Consider the following 21,348-nt stretch of genomic DNA (forward strand, 5'->3'; position numbering starts at 1 on the left):
ATTCGATGGAGAGGATTATTTTCTGTAGGATGAAATAAGATTGTTATTTATTGGAACTAGGCACTTAAGATCCGTGAGGTGTTGTCAGTGCCAGTTGGTCTTAATACAGAGCAGCTGCTATAGTCATCATTTCAGTCATAACCATCTTTGAACTTATTTTCAGCCTTACTAATCAAGCATGTTGTGGGTACTAGTGCATTAGATGGTCACTTCTATATACTAATGGCAGATGAAGCCTGCCGGAGACCAGTTATTTCATAAGACCACTATTTAGACATGGAATGCATGAGTAGTTTTCATTGCGTTTACAATATTTAAACTGTTTTTTTTTGGGGGGGGGGGTACCTAGGTTAGGTTTGGTTATGTATTTAATATATGCTATGCTTTACCCCACCCCCCTCATGTGCAAAAATATAGCCCAAAATTGTTTCTAAACTATTACATATTCATACTATTTTATTTCATTACCATTAACAAAACTTGACTTTTTAGTAGTGAACATCTAATGTACCGGTACCCACTTTTTGTTGTTCAAAGAAGTATGGACAATGGAAGTTTTTAGACTTGTGCTAAATTCTTATGATGAAAAGGGCGAAAAAAGGTTCCTAGGAATATCGATGTTGTCAATAGGAGACCTTATAACCGGGTCCGTCTACACCTGGAAATGTCTTTGAAATGAGAGATAAAACTACTTACTTGCTTTTTTTACTTTGTTTTCTGGGGGGTTTCACTCCTGGGCCACTTGTATCCACTCTAGGTACTGGCATTATAATCCTTTATCCATTACATGAATAGTTCACCTTTTCACAGTCACATATTCCTGATGACTGCTTTTATTTTGACTGCTGTAAGGATTTTTTGATTAATATTGTAACTTGACTGTTCTATTGGGGATAAGGCTGAGAGGGAATTAAAGTTATGAGGTAAATGGGCGCGGTTCTCTACACTTAGTTTGCATGTGTTGCGTTAAGGATATCTCGAAAAAAGATCCAGAATAAAACTCTGGGTTTGTCCTTGGAACTACACGTGACAACTCTTTCCAAAACCCCTCGGGACTATTTTTGTTCTCTAGATTCTAGTGATTACGGTTGCACTTAATGAAATTATAAAATTCTAACGAAAAATTGGAGCTATTGCCTAGGCGCAGGTAGATTTGATCCTCGAAGGGTGGGGTGCGGGTCGATCGAAAATATATTTGCTGGACTGTTTTCTAATTTTTGGGGCAGGGGTGCAGATCCAATCAGGAGATGATATCCTTTTGGAATCAGAGTAAGGAAGTCGCAGATTTATGTACAGCCTCAATTATATAGTTAAGGAATTGTTTATTTTTCTGGTTTTAGTTTTCGCCTTTGTTTCATGCAAAGTTAAATAATTGTACAATTTCTGGGTTTTAGTAGTTTTTTATTCATGGAATGTTAAGTCTCCTTTTTTAGGGCTTATTTGTGCTGTAAAGATTTTTTTTTCTTGACCGTTTTCTTTTTAGGGGATGACAATGGGTTTTGGACATCAGTCTGAAATATATGTCATGTTTGCTATTATTGGCCTTGAACTGTTGATTTGTATGGCCGTTTATTTTGGGCTTTTCATGGATTTTTCTCACCCCCCCCCAACCCCCTTTTTTACTCGTGTGGTTGGAATCATTATTTATTCTTAAAGTAATATGTTGAAAAACACCACAAATGTAGGAAACCATGCTTAAAAGCAAGCTACAATCATATGGTAATACTGAAAAAAAAATATTATCTAGTATCTTTACCAAAGTCAAGTTTTTTCTATAAGGAAAAAGATTATATATGGGCCATTGCAGGTGTGCAAAAAGAGGGATAGAATAGGCAATGCTACTTGGCAGTTTTCGTGGCCTAGGTAAATTAGCAAAATTAGTGTGTCTTTTTTGTGAGATTTTGACAATACAATATGTGCCCTACTGTTTTGGGCATAGCCTTATGCTATTGCACATGCTAAAAGTAACTATCCATACTACATGATAAAAATGCATTGTTTAAATTTCTGCCAAGCTATGGGAAAATTTCTTGTGGGCTTTTACCCTAAATAAAATGTCGAGGAAAACACCCGTCCTATTCTTTAAGTAGCTTACATATTTTCTGTTCTCCTAAAGCTTCAACTCAATGCCCTTTTTATGCCAAGTAGTGGGAGGCTCATCCGACGTAGTGCACTAACGCTGCCTATGTTAAAGAGCCATGTGCCATCCATATATTATTTATTCCTTACTTCTTTTTTCTTCCTGGTCAATTCTTTTGCAAATGGGGATGTCACATTTTTTTCTGGTCAAATGGGGGTCTTGGGGATTTGGGAGGAGACTCATTCGATTAGAATTGGAAAATTTCAATGGCCTTCTTAACAGTCAAAAACGACAGTATGGTAACCAGCCTCCTTCCTGTGTTCTTGCTGCTACCCCCTCCAACACTTTTATATATCCCATCAAATTATTTGAGATAATCATTTTGTTAAGTATAATCAAAAGATTAAGTAAATATGCCTGGGGATATAAAGAAAATAAACCTTTTTTCTTCAATCGAATCGAAAGTTTTATCCTTAAGCTGTTGGTCTAAGGGGAACCCCAATGTAAATGGAAAAATAAGAAAATATATACTTGTTCCCCCCAGAAATAGGACCCAATACAGGGCCAAAAAGCTTTGGAAAAGGCTCGTAACCCACGCCTGTAAATTTCTGTGGTATAATTCACGGAAGTCCTTGTGCCAAAAAGAACCCAATGTACAAAAAAGCGGACCCCAAGAAAGGGCCAAATTTATTTTTCCGATTGGCAGAAACTCGTGTCCTTGGGTTCTTGGGCTTAGAGGATCCCAATGCAGAATGGAAAATAGAAAAAAAGTTGGTTCATTTCGAAAACAAGGTCCGGAAAAAGGGCAAAGATGGGCCAAAATAGTTTTTCCCAAATTCCTTGAGGTCAAGGAGACCCTAATACACTGGGGAAAAAAAAGGAAAAATAGCACTGATTTAGCTGAAAATGGGGCAAAAAAGGATCACTTTTTTTTGTTCTGAACGGCTTGGAACTTCAAAACTGCAAGGCGTTAGACCAAGAGGACTCTTTGTGTACAAAAAACTCAGTTTTGGGACATGGGTCTTCCAAAAAGGACTAATTTCTTTTTCTTATCGGCTTGAATATTCCTAATTCCTTGGGCCATGGAGAACCCAATGCACAAGAAAATGTTGAAACGAAAATTTGGTTTCCCCAACGTGGCCTCGAAATAAAGGCACTCTTATTGGTTCTTTTTTGTTAATATTCTTCATTCTAAATAGAATAAACTCTTTAATAAATTTTGCTCAAATATTATCTGACAGTTTATATTCGTTTCCTGATAAGTACCATACCGTCCTTGAAATTAAACTAATTTGTCCCTATTAAATTTTTGTCTAGAAATTACCCTTCCCTGGAAAACTTTTCTGGCTTTGCGGATTCCCAGGAAATAATGCAGTATTCTATTGATCTATCTCATTCATTTCTGTCCGTAATTCATCTAAAATTTAATAAGGTAACGCAACAGAAACAGTAAAAAAAAAAATTAATTTTGGCTTGGACTAAATTCTTAAAGCTGTGTGAACAAAGATATCAAATACAATTGGATTAGTAATATTTCATTAATTTCCTTTTAATCGAAAATTAAAATATGTAAGATTCAGGGGCTTAGCTCTAGTTAGGGTTTATTGTTGTTCCTCGATTATTTTATTGGGGTGGCAAGAGGGGTCCATATTCGGACAGTCAATGGGAATGAGCTATATAATGTTTTCTCCAAATTATTGGGGGGGGGCAACTGCCCCCTCCCCGAAACAACGCCCCTGGTAACATCAGGTCTTCACGGCTAGAAGTTCATTTTTGAGGCCCGGTCTTTTTTGCCCTGTCTGTGGCATGGGCACCCATATGGGGGGCAGGGGGGATCCATCCCCCCCTGGCTGAATGATGCTGCCTTATTTTTATATTTTTGTTCTGAGATTTCTATTATATAGAATTAAAAGTGCCAATTAGATGAGGTTTGCCCCTCCCCCCTGGAATTCAGCTTTTGGGCGCCCATGGTCTGTGGTCAACATACACTTGTGCATGTCGGTACAATCCCTTTATATGGGCCTTTCTAAAAACTTAAGTTTGGTTAATGCTAATGAAATAAAATAAAATAGAATGACTATATAATAGTTTAGAAACAAATTTGGGCTATATAGGCTATTTGCACATTAGGGGGAGTGGGGAACAAAGCATAGCACATATTAAATACGTAATCTAACCTAGGTACGTCCCCCCCCCCCCAAAAAAAAAAAACAACAACACTAAATATCTTAAAACCACGCTATACAATGTATTTCTCTACAGCGGTGGATTGAATCATCTCGTAAAAACGAGTTTTTCATTGCGTCACTCTCGTTTGACTGTAGCATCTCTTGTTGGACTTCTTTAGAGATGCCCATATAAAGGGATTGTACCTGCATATCAGTAGTAACCTATCTAGTACTTTCAACCCTACATTCAACCCTACAAGAATATGGTCAAAAGTGTATACAATATGAACGGGTTTAAACGAATTGCGTTCCTTCCGGTTTTTCTGGTAGGTAATTCTAATCTAGAGGTCAATACATCTTTCAAAGAGGAACGAGTACGCAATACCGGTCCTAGTGTGATTGATTTTTTGGACAATTGCCTTTAGTCAAGAATAGTTTGTTAGGAGTGCTAAAGTTTGTCGACAATAGTTTGTCGTTGCTAAAGCTAACTCTCATTGGAAAAAAGGGGTATAAAGCTTTTTTTTTTTGATAAGAATTGCACAATGAGTGTATCGTTTGACGTAGGCATTTTTTATGAGCCAATCAGAGGTTGTTCAATATACGATAACTTGATTTGTGGTTGGGGTTTGAATAAAAGAAATGGTTATGTTATTTGCTTGCGTGTATAGGAATTCCCATGTTATTTGCTTGCATGTATAGGTATTCACATGTTATTTGCTTTCATGTATAGTAATTAAAATGTTATTTACTTGCGTGTATAGTAATTCCCTCGTTATGTTAATTGATTTATAATAATTCCTTAGTTATTTGCGTGCGGGCATATGCAGTCCCATTTTTTGTGATGAGTTTTATGGGATGCCGGTTGTGATTTGAGTACAGTTATAGTTATTACTATCTTATGTGTAGGCAATCAGAGGTATTCACATATTCTTATATTTCATGTATAGAAATTGCCATGTTCTTTGCTAGCATGTATAGGAATTCCCTGGGTATTTGATTACATTTATAGGAATTAAAAAGATCTTTTCTTGATAGAATAGGACTTCAGATGGTATTGGCTTGCTTGTCTAGGAATGCCCATGTTATTTTCTTGCGTGTATAGGTATTCCCATGTTATTTGCTTGCTTGTATAGGAATTCCCATGTTATTTGTTTGCGTGTATAGGAATTCCCATGTTATTTGCTTGCATGTATTGGAACTCCCATGTTATTGCATGGCTGGATATGTAATTACACGGTTTTTTGCTTGCATGTATAGGAATTCCCATGTTATTTGCTTGCATGTATAGGAATTCCCATGTTATTTGCTTGCATTTATAGGAATTCCCATGTTATTTGCTTGCGTTTATAGGAATTCCCATGTTATTTGATTGCATGTATAGGAATTCCCTTGTTATTTGCTTGCATGTATAGGAATTCCTATGTTATTTGCTTGCATGTATAGGAATTCCCATGTTATTTGCTTGCATGTATAGGAATTCCCTTGTTATTTGCTTGCTTTTATAGGAAGTCCCATGTTATTCGCTTGCTTGTATAGGAATTCCTATGTTATTTTGCTTGCTTGTATAGGAATTCCCATGTTATTTGCTTGCGTGTATAGGAATTCCCTTGTTATTTGCTTTCATGTATAGGAATTCCCAAGTTATTTGCTTGCGTGTATAGGAATTCCCTTGTTATTTGCTTGCTTGTATAGGAATTCCCATGTTATTTGCTTGCGTGTATAGGAATTCCCATGTTATTTGCTTGCATGTATAGGAATTCTCATGTTCTTTGCTTGCGTGTATATGAATTCCCATGTTAATTTCGTGAATGTATTGGTAATACAATTTTATTTGATTTAATTTTTAGATATTGCCAAGTTAATTTGATTGCGTGTATAGGAATTCCCATGTTATTTGCTTGCGTGTATAGGAATTCCCATGTTATTTGCTTGCATGTCTGTGTGAGCCTCTTTTGGCTGTTTGTGTCTTTTCGGGCATTGTGTCTCTCTGTTGGATGTGTGCGTCTCTTGTCTCTTCGGGCTGTGTGTCTCTTTGAGCTGTTTGAGTCTTTTTGGTCTGTTTGTGTGTCTCTTTGAGCTGTTTGAGTCTTTTTGATCTGTTTGTGTCTCTTTGGGCTGTTTGAGTCTTTTTTGGGCTGTGTTTGTCTCTTTGGGCTGTTTGTGTTTCTTTGGGCGATGTGTATCTCTTTGGGCTGTTTGAGTCATTTTGGTCTGTGTCTTTCTTTTGGCTGTTTGGCTCTCTTAGGGGTCGTGTTTGCCTCTTTGGGATTTGTGTGGGTATTTGGGACTTTTTAAACTTTTTGTCATTTGGTTTCTTTTTGGGCGTTTTTGTTTTTTTTTGTTGCGTTGTTTTTTTCTTTTGGGGTTGTTTGTCTCTTTTGGCTCTGCGTCTCGTTTGAGTGTTTTAGTCCTCTTTATCTGTTTGTGTCTCTTTGAGCTGTTTGAGTCTTTTTTGGGCTGTGTTTGTCTCTTTGGGCTTCTGTCTCTTTGGGCTGTTTGTGTTTCTTTGGGCTATGTGTGTCTCTTTGGGCTGTTTGAGTCATTTTGGTCTGTGTGTGTGTGTCTCTTTAGGCTGTATGTCTCTTTGGGCAGTTTGAATATTTTTGGTCTGTGTGTGTTTCTTTTGGCTGTTTGTGTCTCTTAGAGGCCATGTGTGTCTCTTTGGGCAATGTGTGTCTCTTTGTAGGGTTTGAATCTTTTTGGTATGTATGTCTCTGTATGGGTGTTTTTTTGTCTCTTTGAGCCGTGTGTGTCTCTCTTTGGTCTCTGTGTGTCTCTTCGGACTGTGTGTATGTCTCTTTAGCCTGTGTGTGTCTCTTTGGGCAGTGTGTGTCTCTTTAGGCTGTATATCTCTTTGGGGCAGTTTGAATCTTTATGGTCTGTGTGTGCCTCTTTTGGCTGTTTGTGTCGTTTTGGGCTTTGTGTCTCTCTGTTGGATGTGTGCTTCTCTTTGGGCCGTGTACGTCTCTTTGACCTGTATGTGTCTGTTTGGGCTGTGGGTGTCTCTTTGTGATGTGTGTGTCTCTTTTGGCTGTGTGTGTCTCGTTGGACTGTGTGTCTTTTTGGGGTGTCTGAGTCTTTTTGGTCTATGTTTGTCTCTTTGGGCTGTTTGTGTCTCTTTGAGCTGTGTATGTTTCTTTGGGCCTTGTGTGTCTCTTTGAGCTATGTGTCAATACGTTTAAGCAATAAATATCATTAAGCTTAACCCGTCTTTATTCTTTAGAATAGTTCTATTGTAAGCATGTAACAAACTCGTTCCTGAAGTCACCTCTTGGATACACAATGCAGAAACTTCATTTAAGAAACTATGAAAAAATTGTAAGTAAGTAACAAATTCTTTCTTGAGGTCACCTCTTGGATATACAATACAGAAATTTCATTAAGTAAATTATGAAAAAATTGTAAGTAAGTAGCAAATTCTTTCCTGAATTCACCAGCTGGATAAACAAAAAGACATTTCGTTCAAGGAATTATGACTAAATTCTAAGTAAGTAACAAACTCTTTCTTGAAGTTACCTCATGGATACACAATGCAGAAATTTAATTTAAGAAATCATGAAAAAATTGGAAGCAAGTTGCAAACTCTTTCATGAAGTCACCTCGTGGATATGAAAAAATTGTTAGTAAGTAGCAAATTCTTTTTTGAATTCACCTGCTTGATAAACAAAAAAAGACATTTCGTTCCAGAAACTATGACAAAATTCAAAGTAAGTAACAAACTCTTTATTGTTTTCATGACTTAGATACACGATTTAGAAATTAAATTCAAGAAATTATGAAAAAATTCTCAGTCTAAGTAGCAAATTCTTTCTTTAATTCACCTGTTAGATAAACAAAAAGACATTTCGTTCAAGAAATTATGACAAAAATGTAAGTAAGTAACAAACTCTTTATTGTTTTTGCGAGTTAGATAAACGATTTAGAGATTAATTTCAAGAAATTATGAATAAATTCACAGTAAGTAACAATTTCTTTCTTGAAGTCAACTCGTAAGTAACAATTTCATTCTTGAAGTCAACTCTTGGATACACAATACGGGACTTTCATTCAAGAAATTAGGAAAAAATTGTAACTAAGTAGCAAATTATTTCTTGAATTCACTTGTTGAATAAACAAAGACATTCCATTCAAGAAATTATGAAAAAATTCTAAGTAAGTAACAAACTCTTTATTGTTTTCACGAGTTAGATATACGATGTAGAAATTAAATTCAAGAAATTATGAAAAAATTCTCAGTCTAAGTAGCAAATTCTCTCTTTAATTCACCTGTTGGATAAACAAAAAAGACATTTCGTTCAAGAAATTATGACAAAATTCTAAGTAAGTAACAAACTCTTTATTGTTTTCACGAGTTAGATAAACGATGTAGAAATTAATTTCAATAAATTATGAAAAAATTCTCAGTAAGGAACCATTTCTTTCTTGAAGTCAACTCTTGGATACAATATACTGATATTTCATTAAAGAAATTTTGAAAATATTGGTAAGAAAGTAACAAAATCTTTATTGATTCCAACTCTTGGATATACAGTACAGATACTTCATTCAAGAAATTATGAAAAAATCGTAAAGAAGTAACTTTTTTTTCTCTTTATCACAAATAATTTTCACTTAGCTACATGATGCAGAAATTTGATTCAAGAAATTATGAAAAAATTCTCAGTAAGTAACAATTTTTTTCTTGAAGTCAACTCTTAGATACACAATACGGGAATTTCATTCAAGAAATTATGAAAAAATTGTAACTAAGTAGCAAATTCTTTCTTGAATTCACTTGTTGAATAAACAAAAAGACATTTCATTCAAGAAATTATGACAAAATTCTAAGTAAGTAACAAACTCTTTATTGTTTTCACGAGTTAGATATACGATGTAGAAATTAAATTCAAGAAATTATGAAAAAATTCTCAGTCTAAGTAGCAAATTCTTTCTTGAATTCACCTGTTGGATAAACAAAAAGACATTTCGTTCAGGAAATTATGACAAAATTCTAAGTAAGTAACAAACTCTTTATTGTTTTCACGAGTTAGATATACGATGTAGAAATTAAATTCAAGAAATTATGAAAAAATTCTCAGTCTAAGTAGCAAATTCTTTCTGAAATTCACCTGTTGGATAAACAAAATGACATTTCGTTCAAGAAATTATGACAAAATTCTAAGTAAGTAACAAACTCTTTATGGTTTTCACGAGTTAGATAAACGTTTTAGAAATTAATTTCAAGAACTTATGAAAAAATTCTCAGTAAGTAACCATTTCTTTCTTGAAGTCAACTCTTGGATACACAGTACGGAAATTTCATTCAAGAAATTATGAAAATATTTGTAAGTAAGTAAAAAACTCTTTACTGATTCCACCTCTTGGATATACAGTACAGATACTTCATTCAATAAATTATGAAAAAATCGCAAGTAAGTAACTTTTTTTCTCTTTATCACAAACAATTTTCACTTAGCTACATGATGCAGAAATTTAATTCAAGAAATTATGAAAGAATTCTCAGTAAGTAACAATTTCATTCTCTTAGATACACAATACGAGAATTTCATTCAAGAAATTATGAAAAAATTGTAACTAAGTAGCAAATTCTTTCTTTAATTCACTTGTTTAATAAACAAAAAGACATTTCATTCAAGAAATTATGACAAAATTCTAAGTAAGTAACAAACTCTTTATAGTTTTCACGAGTTAGATATACGATGTAGAAATTAAATTCAAGAAATTATGAAAACATTTTCAGTCTAAGCAGCAAATTCTTTCTTGAATTCACCTGTTAGATAAACAAAAAGAAATTTCATTCAAGAAATTATGACAAAATTCTAAGTAATTAACAAACTCTTTATTGTTTTCACGAGTTAGATAAACGATGTAGAAATTAATTTCAAGAAATTATGAAAAAATTCTCAGTAAGTAACCATTTCTTTCTTGAAGTCAACTCTTGGATACACAGTACGGAAATTTCATTCAAGAAATTATGAAACTATTTGTAAGTAATAAACTCTGTATTGATTCTACCTCTAGTATATACAGTACAGATACTTCATTCAAGAAATTATGAAAAAATCGCAAGCAAGTAACTTTTTTTTCTCTTTATCACAAACAATTTTCACTTAGCTACATGATGTAGTAATTTAATTCAAGAAATTATGAAAAAATTCTCAGTAATTAATAATTTCTTTCTTGAAGTCAACTCTTAGATAGACAATACGGAAACTTCATTCAAGAAATTATGAAAGTATTTGTAAGTAAGTAAGTAACAATCTCTTTATTGATTTCACCTCTTGAATATACAGTACAGATACTTCATTCAAGAAACGTGATTAAACACGTTTTGAAACTACATGCTATTTGCATGTCTTTCCTTGGCACCTTTCCAAATGAGCGGGGATTCCCCACTGTTTCCTACACATTGCAAAAAGTGAGCAGTACGAAAAATCCACGTTTTCAACCAGACTGGTTTTTTTAGACAACACACCCACAGAGATGACACATACACATAGAGACGAGACACGCACAGACACGACACACAAACAGAGTCATAGTGAGAGAGATATCCAAAAAGTTGGGTTCTTGAAATTAATTTCTACATCGTTTATCTAACTCGTGAAAACAATAAAGAGTTTGTTACTTACTTAGAATTTTGTCATAATTTCTTGAACGAAATGTCTTTTTGTTTATCCAACAGGTTAATTCAAGAAAGAATTTGCTAATTAGACTGAGAATTTTTTCATAATTTCTTGAATTTAATTTCTACATCGTATATCTAACTCGTGAAAACAATAAAGAGTTTGTTACTTACTTAGAATTTTGTCATAATTTCTTGAATGAAATGTCTTTTTGTTTATTCAACCAGTGAATTCAAGAAAGAATTTGCTACTTAGTTACAATTTTTTCATAATTTCTTGAATGAAATTCCCGTATTATGTATCTAAGAGTTGACTTCAAGAATGAAATTGTTACTTACTGAGAATTTTTTCATAATTTCTTGAATTAAATTTCTGCATCATGTAGCTAAGTGAAAATTATTTGTGATAAAGAGAAAAAAAAGTTACTTACTTGCGATTTTTTCATAATTTCTTGAATGAAGTATCTGTACTGTATATCCAAGAGGTGGAATCAATAAAGAGTTTGTTACTTACTTACAAACATTTTCATAATTTCTTGAATGAAATTTCCGTACTGTGTATCCAAGAGTTGACTTCAAGAAAGAAATGGTTACTTACTGAGAATTTTTTCATAATTTCTTGAAATTAATTTCTACAACGTTTATCTAACTCGTGAAAACCACAAGGAGTTTGTTACTTACTTAGAATTTTGTCATAATTTCTTGAACGAAATGTCTTTTTGTTTATCCAACAGGTGAATTCAAGAAAGAATTTGCTACTTAGACTGAGAATTTTTTCATAATTTCTTGAATTTAATTTCTACATCGTATATCTAACTCGTGAAAACAATAAAGAGTTTGTTACTTACTTAGAATTTTGTCATAATTTCTTGAACGAAATGTCTTTTTGTTTATCCAACAGGTGAATTCAAGAAAGAATTTGCTACTTAGACTGAGAATTTTTTCATAATTTATTGAATTTAATTTCTACGTCGTATATCTAAATCGTGAAAACAATAAAGAGTTTGTTAATTACTTAGAATTATGTCATAATTTATTGAAAGAAATGTATTTTTTTTTATACAACATTTTAATTAAATAAATAATTTTATACATATTTAAAATTTTTTCATAATTTATTTAATGAAATTTCCGTATTGTGTATCAAAAAGTTGACTTCAAGAATGAAATTGTTACTTACTGAGAATTTTCTCATAATTTTTTGAATTAAATTTCTGCATCATGTAGTTAAGTGAAAATTGTATGTGATAAAGAGAAAAAAAAGGTACTTACTTGCGATTTTTTCATAATTTCTTGAATGAAGTATCTGTACTGTATATCCCAGAGGTGGAATCAATATAGAGTTTGTTACTTACTTACAAATATTTTCATAATTTCTTGAATGAAATTTCCGTACTGTGTATCCAAGAGTTGACTTCAAGAAAGAAATGGTTACCTACTGAGAATTTTTCATAATTTCTTGAAATTAATTTCTACATCGTTTATCTAACTCGTGAAAACAATAAAGAGTTTGTTACTTACTTAGAATTTTTTCATAATTTCTTGAACGAAATGTCTTTTTTGTTTATCCAACAGGTGAATTAAGGAAAGAATTTGCTACTTAAACTTAGAGTTTTTTCATAATTTATTGAATTTAATTTCTACGTCGTATATCTAACTCGTGAAAACAATAAAGAGTTTGTTACTTACTTAGAATTTTGTCATAATTTCTTGAATGAAATATCTTTTTGTTTATTCAACAAGTGAATTCAAGAAAGAATTTGCTACTTAGTTACAATTTTTTCATAATTTCTTTAATGAAATTCCCGTATTGTGTATCAAATAGTTGACATAAAGAAATAAATTTTTAATTACGATTTTAATTCAAGAAATAAATAGTTACTTACTGAGAATTTTTTCATAATTTCTTGAAATTAATTTCTAAATCGTTTATCTAACTCGTGAAAACAATAAAGAGTTTGTTACTTACTTAGAATTTTGTCATAATTTCTAGAACGAAATGTCCTTTTGTTTATCCAGCAGGTGAATTCAAGAAGGAATTTGCTACTTACACTGAGAATTTTTTCATAATATCTTGAATTTAATTTCTACATCGTGTATATAAGTCATGAAAAAAATAAAGATTTTTTTACTTAATTTGAATTTTGTCATATTTTCTTTAACAAAATGTCTTTTTTTGTTTATACAGCAGGTGAATTCAAAAAAGAATTTGCTACTTACTAACAACTTTTTCATATCCACGAGGTGACTTCATGAAAGAGTTTGTTACTTGCTTACAATTTTTTCATAATTACTTAAATGAAGTTTCTGCATTGTGTATCCATGAGGTAACTTCAAGAAAGAGTTTGTTACTTACTTAGAATTTTGTCATAATTTCTTGAACGAAATTTCTTTTCGTTTCTCCAGCTGGTGAATTCAGGAAAGAATTTGCTACTTACTTACAATTTTTTAATAATTTATTTAATGAAATTTCTTTATTGTGTGTCCAAGAGGTGACCTCAAGAAAGAATTTGTTACTTACTTACAATTTTTTCATAGTTTCTTAAATGAATTTTCTGCATTGTGTATCCAAGAGGTGACTTCAGGAACGAGTTTGTTACATGCTTACAATAGAACTATTCTAAAGAATAAAGACGGGTTAAGCTTAATGGTATTTATTGCTTAAACGTATTGACATATAGCTCAAAGAGACACACAAGGCCCAAAGAAACATACACAGCTCAAAGAGACACAAACAGCCCAAAGAGACAAACATAGACCAAAAAGACTCAGACACCCCAAAAGGACACACAGTCCAACGAGACACACACAGCCTAAAGAGACACACACATCACGAAGAGACACCCACAGCCTAAAGAGACACATACAGCTCAAAGAGACGTACACGGCCCAAAGAGAAGCACACATCCAACAGAGAGACACAAAGCCCAAAACGACACAAACAGCCAAAAGAGGCACACACAGACCATAAAGATTCAAACTGCCCCAAAGAGATATACAGCCTAAAGAGACACACACTGCCCAAATAGACACACACAGTCTAAAGAGACATACACACAGTCCGAAGAGACACGCAGAGACCAAAAAGAGACACACACAGCTCAAAGAGACAAAAAAACACCCATACAGAGACATACATACCAAAAAGATTCAAACCCTCCAAAGAGACACACATTGCCCAAAGAGACACACATGGCCTCTAAGAGACACAAACAGCCAAAAGAAACACACACAGACCAAAAGGATTCAAACTGCCCAAAGAGAAATACAGCCTAAAGAGACACACACAGACCAAAATGACTCAAACAGCCCAAAGAGACACACATAGCCCAAAGAAACACAAACAGCCCAAAGAGACAGAAGCCTAAAGAGACAAACACAGCCCAAAAAAGACTCAAACAGCTCAAAGACACAAACAGATCAAAAGACTCAAACAGTCCAACGAGACGCACAGCCCAAAGAGACGCACAAAGCCCAATGAAACACACACAGACCAAAAAAAAAAAACCGCCCAGACAGACACATATAGACCAAAAGATTCAAACGTCCCAAAGAGACACACATAGCCCAAAGAGGCACACACGACCCCTAAGAGACACAAACAGCCAAAAGAAAGACACACAGACCAAAATGACTCAAACAGCCCAAAGAGATTCACATAGCCCAAAGAAACATAAACAGCCCAAAGAGACAGAAGCCCAAAGAGACAAACACAGCCCAAAAAAGACTCAAACAACCCAAAGAGACACAAACAGATCAAAAAGACTCAAACAGCTCAAAGGGACACACAAACAGACCAAAAAGACTCAAACAGCTCAAAGAGACACACAGCCTGAAGAGACAAGAGACGCACACATCCAACAGAGAGACACAATACCCGAAAAGACACAAACAGCCAAAAGAGGCTCACACAGACATGCAAGCAAATAACATGGGAATTCCTATACACGCAAGCAAATAACATGGGAAGTCCTATACACGCAAGCAAAAAAGCGTGGCAATACCTATACATGCAAGCAAATAACATGGGAGTTCCTATACATGCAAGCAAATAACATGGGAATTCCTATACAAGCAAGCAAATAACATGGGAATTCCTATACACGAAAGCAAATAACATGGGAATTCCTATACACGCAAGCAAATAACATGGGAATTCCTATACAAGCAAGCAAATAACAAGGGAATTCCTATACACGCAAGCAAATAACTTGGGAATTCCTATACACGTAAGCAAATAACATGGGAATTCCTATACACGCAAGCAAATAACATGGGAATTCCTATACATGCAAGCAAATAACATGGGAATTCCTATACATGCAAGCAAATAACATGGGAATTCCTATACATGCAAGCAAATAACAAGGGAATTCCTATACGTGCAAGCAAATAACATGGGAATTCCTATACACGCAAGCAAATAACATGGGAATTCCTATACAAGCAAGCAAATAACATGGGAATTCCTATACAAGCAAGCAAATAACATGGGAATTCCTATACATGCAAGCAAATAACATGGGAATTCCTATACATGCAAGCAAATATCATGGGAATTCCTATACACGCAAGCAAATAACATGGGAATTCCTATACACGCAAGCAAAATAACGTGAGAATTCCTATACATGCAAGAAAATAACTTGGGAGTTCCTATACATGTAAGCAAATAACATGGGAATTCCTATACACGCAAGCAAATAACATGGGAATTCCTATACATGCAAGCAAATAACATGGGAATTCCTATACACGCAAGCAAATAACTTGGAAATTCCTATACATGCAAGCAAATAACAAGGGAATTCCTATACACGCAAGCAAATAACATGGGAATTCCTATACACGCAAGCAAATAACATAGGAATTCCTATACATGCAAGCAAATAACATGGGAATTCCTATACATGCAAGCAAATAACATGTGAATTCCTATCCATGCAAGCAAATAACATGGGAATTCCTATACACGCAAGCAAATAACATTGGAATTCCTATACATGCAAGCAAATAACATGGGAATTCCTATACACGCAAGCAAATAATATGGGAATTCCTATACATGCAAGCAAATAACAAGGGAATATCTATACCTGCAAGCAAATCTCAAGTTAATTCCTATACAAGCTAGCAAATAACTTGGGAATTCCTATACAAGCAAGCAAATAACATGGGAATTCCTAAACACCCAAGCAAATAACATTGGAATTCCTATACACGCAAGCAAATAACATCGGTATTCCTATAAATGCAAACAAATAACCTGGTAATTCATATACCGTCAAGCAAATAACAAGGGAATTACTATGCATGCAAGCAAATAACATGGTAATACCTATACCCACAAGCCAATAACTTGGGACTTACTATAACTGAAAGCACAAAAAAACTTAATTGAGAAAGATACACGCACATAAAATTGGACTTCATATACACAAGCACATAACAAGGGAATATCTATACCTGCAAGCAAATAACATGGGAATTCCTATACACGCAAGCAAATAACATAACCACTTCTTTTATTCAAACCCCAACCACAAATCAAGTTATTGTATATTGAACAACCTCTGATTGGCTCATAAAAAATGCCCACGTCAAACGATACATTCATTGTGCAATTCTTATCAAAAACAAAAAGCTTTATACCCCTTTTTTCCAATGAGAGTTAGCTTTAGCAACGACACACTCCTAACAAACTATTTTTGACTAAAGGCAATTGTCCAAAAAATCAATCACACTAGGACCGGTATTGCGTACTCGTTCCTCTTTGAAAGATGTATTGACCTCTAGATTAGAATTACCTACCAGAAAAACCGGAAGGTCATTGTAATAGGCAAATGACCCTGGTAACCCCAATTCGTTTAAAATATACATCCCGTTCATATTGTATACACTTTTGGCCATATTCTTGTAGGGTTGAATGTAGGGTTGAAAGTACTAGATAGGTTACTACTCATATCTCAAAGCTTAGAATAACATATGGATTGATTATTAGGGTTTATTGTTGTTCCTCTATGGCTTACGGTTACAATTCTTTAAACGATTTGGAAGGAATAAATAGTAGTACTTTTTTTTCTTTTTGTGTGTGTGTGTATGTCAGACAGAGATTTATAGATCGCTCCCTGAAAACCAGACTCGCTGGGTCGATCCGTTTAATCTGTTTGTAATGCAGTTTTGTTTTTTTGACAATGCATTGCATATGATTTTGTTGCTTCAGAAACTGTTGTAAATTGAAGTGTCTGATGCTATGTTCTATGCATATGTTACATATCCGTATGCAACTACTAGTTCTGTTATTGTAGTGTAAAGGAATGCAAACCAGCCAAAATTCAACAGCCCCTGCGTTTGAACAGTCTTTCGTAAAGTATCGTGGCGAAAAGTCAAACTTGGCATTAAGAGTGATGGTTGAGAAAGCCATATACGGAATATACGAACGTCATATATACCCACGTCACATACCGAATAATTACTATTCGTTTAGGTTTTAATGAAACCTCACTTTCACTTGTAGAAAAATAGTTTTTTTTATATCTAATTTTGACAGTTTTTCAAATCATGCCAGGGCCCCGCTCCTCCCGCGAAAATTTCCCCTGGAAGATTGTGGCCGTAAACTTTCCTCCACACGAGAAATCTCTTAACCCCTCCCCCCCCTTCCAAAAAAAAATCCGTGTATTGCCCAATAAAAAATTATCTATGTGAATATTTGACGTATTGGGTAACTTACAACCCTTTCCCCAGGGATTATGGGGGTCTTCATCCCCAAAGGCATAGTTATTGGACGTTTAAACTATGCTAAATCAAATGGCTATCTCAAAATTTTGATCGGATATCTGGGGGAAAGGGGGCATGAGAGGGGGACTAGATACCCTCCAATCTTTTTGGTTACTTAAAAAGGGCATTAGGACTTTTAATGTTTGTTCAAATGTGTCCTCGCTCAATATTCTAGAAAAATTAGTTAGATGCAATCCCCCCTGGAAAAAAAAACAACACAATTACGATACGATCCCTCAATTCTTGTTTTCAGAATATCTACCAGAAGAGGCTGGATGACAAATAAACTTGTAGGAAGAAAATCTGTATCTTTCGTAGATCATACTCAATCTGGCCTTTGTGATTTGCCAGATGGATTGGAAGATATCAACCGAACTTGGTAGGAAGTAATGGTTAAGCTCCTAGTCATGTCTTCTAGAGTTTATGATCACTTCATCAATTTGATCGCTGCAGAAGATACGTCCTAAATTCATCAGAACACCTATCAGAGAGGTTGTCTCATCTCTACTGAACTTGTAAAAATTAATATTTGAATATCCTAATATTGTCTTTTTAACGTCAAGGGTCAATCACCTCTGTCGATGAGGGTGAGATAGGACCAAAAAAAACTAGACAAAGTGATAATATAGTTGTTGATTTGCGTCGTGATCACTGATCTTTATTTTTGATGAAACACCTGGGTCCATCTGTGTGGAATGAGCTACCAATGAGTATTATGGCGACGAAACATGTACCTCAGCTTAAAAATAGTTGAAAAGATTGTTTTTTGGGGGGGATAATTGTCGAGTTTTATTATGGGTGGTAGGATGGGTAGAGGAGGATGGGTGGGCATGGGGAACTAGGTGGAGTTGCGAGTGGAAGGTGGGGGAGGGGAGTTGAGTATTGACAAAAAATGGATTTATTATTAATTTCATTTTATCTGTTTATTTAATAATAATGATTACTATTACTATCTTATTTAATTAAACAATTAATTTAATAGGTCAATAGTTATATGGACTTTCGCACGACCGCAAACTCTCTTAGATTTTTCTTCAGTGCGAAAGTGTTGTTTATTTAATTATTTTTGATTGTTAAAAAATAAAAGTTGAAATTGCTGTAACTAGTTGCAGGCTATTAATAAAGATTTACCTCGCCTGACCTTCAGATTTTAGCGCCGAAAACATATTTGAGCACTAATGGTAAATTTAAGTACTGGCGGTAAATTAAAAATCATATAGATGAATTTCTAATTGCAGTTCTTTTCACTAATTGCAAAAAACTATCAAAACATTTCTATTTCAGGATCCAAAAGAAACACCTCCGCCTACACGTGGTGAGACAAAGGCCGAGCGAGTAGAAAGGAAAAGAAAAGAAAAGGCTGAACAAGTAGCCTATAAGCTTGAACAGGAAATTGCTATGTGTAAGTTGTACTATTCGAATTTGCTGCCATATAGATAGTACTACACTAAGTTTTGTTCTAGAGGTTGATGGACTTTTTAGCCTTTGAAACAGTTATATATCCTCCCCATTGCTCATCCAACATGTTTAATTTGTCTACTCAAAATGACATCTGTTGGGAAGGGGGGGGGGGTCCTAAACTCTCCTCGTGGGGACACCTGCCTGATGGAGTCTACAAATATTAATTGCCCTTGGTATAAAGTAATGATTTCTCTCCAAGGTGTGCCTTTTGGGGAGGGCATGTTCTGCAAATGAAGGATGACAGATTGCCGAAGATTGTTCTTTTCGGCCAACCATCTAGGGCTAAACGGGTCATCCTTGTTTGGGGTGGGAGGACCCCACAAAGAAAGATTTAGGGGAAATTAAAACTTCATGGGAGGGTGTAAAAAGGGAGGCTGTGAACACATTGGAATGGAGGAGGAGCGTGCGTAGCTATATTGGTCTGTAGTGGCTTGGTGCTGTATTGACTTATTAGTAGTAGTAGTATGAGTTTTAAATTAATTGTTTTGTTTCAGATTTCCGCCAAAGTTATTGATAAGACTCTATATTAAAGGAAACAGTTCCTCCTGTTAAAACAGCGTAATGTCATTGTTTGAGCTACTAATTTTAAGAGTTGCAGAGCTATATGACAAATAACCAGAAAAACTGATTTTATAATTTGATGTCATTTGATATCAGTTGATGCCATTTGATATCATGATATCGTATTCTGTTTATTTCTCATTTCTTTTAGTATCAATTTACATTTATTGTAGTTGTAGATGTATCTATTGTTAATAATTTAGCATATATTATTCGTATTCGTATCCCTTTAATCAAATAGCTTTCGTAGCAAACACAACTGAACGCTAAATTATACTATTTTTACAATCATTTAAGAAAAAAAAATCACTTATTTAATACACTAACAAAATATGGTACGAAGGAATTTGCAAATCTGTTTGTTCGGTACTTGGCCGGTTGTAGTCTGTTCTGATGCCTGGTGCATTTGGGGGTCGGTGCGGTTGGAGGAAACATGGAGTAATGTTTCACGGTTGACATGAGTGATTTCCCAAATCTCAATATCAAGTCGTGTCTTCGGACGAACAAAGTGGGCAAGCTCATAACCATACGGGCATGCTCGTAACTCTCATGCCTGGATTTAAAAATTGTTTTAGTAGCATGTATTTTAACGTGTTCTGGTTCTTCTTATATATAGACCATGTTATTTGCTTAAGGAAACCTTAAAGAACAATAATATTTTAGGGGTGTCATGAAATGTGCTGTATACGGCAATAAAAATTGACAATCTGAGAAACCCAGCCTTCGTATACTCGTTAGACTTTGGATTGAGTAGTGTCCTTTGCGCACTATCATTCTTATCTAGCGATATTATCTTTTTCTTCAGTTGTTTGGGATAAATTGCTTTTTTAAATGAAATGTTCAATAAGAAAGAAAAACATGAGAAACAACCAGAAGAATATCATTTGATATCATCATTTGAAATCCTAATTAATTATTTTGTTCCCCCTTGTCACCCTTTGTCACCAAAAGTCTTCTCTGGTGAAATGGCGTTGAGCTACACAGTTGTTGGCGTTGGCGTTGGCGTTGAGCTCTCAACTACAGTTGAGAGCTACAAGTTGTTGTAGCTCCTAATTAATTATTTTGTTCTCCCTCATAAGCACGTGATGTCTTTGTATTCCACTTCTTATTAATAAACTTTCTGACTTTATTAAGTTTATTATAAAATAAAGACTGAATTTTCTTGGGGGTGGGAGGTGCTGGGGGACACCTAGGACGGATGTTAGCATGGCTACGCAGAGATACATAGCTGCACAGAGGGAAGGGGGCTCTTGGGTGTATATTAGCTTGGCTACTCGTGTATGGAATGGCGCTGGTGCTAGTACTGTCAAACTGAACCAGCAAATTAAAAAGCCGTAGATACTGGCAGAACTTGGGGACAATTGCCCGTGCTGCTGGTCGAAAGCCAAGCTACTTTTTTTATTAAAGTATGCTGCATTTGAAAAGCCTGCAAACCCGGTCCTTTATTTGTTCCGCTATTTGGTACAATGATACCCGCGCTTGGGCTTTGTCGACGGACCATCTTGGAAAAAGTAACGTCATTAGAGTCTGAACTTGCACTTTTTCTGTGTTTAGACCTTATTTGACCTGACTTTTCCGGAAGAAGTAAAGAATATTAATTACACCAATAAATCGGAAACATCTACAAAAATAAAGCTTTGTCGTTTGTTAGAACGCTTGTCTCTTATCTATCTGCA

At 34.7% G+C, this 21,348-nt stretch overlaps 1 protein-coding gene across 1 annotated transcript in view; it reads left to right on the forward strand.

Annotated features, from left to right (window-relative positions):
- snRNP-U1-70K (small ribonucleoprotein particle U1 subunit 70K) overlaps positions 1 to 21,348 on the forward strand; it is a 109,726-nt gene that overhangs the window by 9,593 nt on the left and 78,785 nt on the right. The window contains exon 2 of the mRNA XM_089105294.1: positions 18,935 to 19,052. Coding sequence (XP_088961420.1) covers positions 18,935 to 19,052 — 118 coding nt within the window. The remainder of the gene's footprint in view (positions 1 to 18,934; positions 19,053 to 21,348) is intronic.

The sequence above is a fragment of the Artemia sp. Qi Xiang Cuo genome, chromosome 19 (assembly GCF_049724085.1).
Source record: "Artemia sp. Qi Xiang Cuo chromosome 19, ASM4972408v1, whole genome shotgun sequence".
Lineage (NCBI taxonomy): Eukaryota > Metazoa > Arthropoda > Branchiopoda > Anostraca > Artemiidae > Artemia > Artemia sp. Qi Xiang Cuo.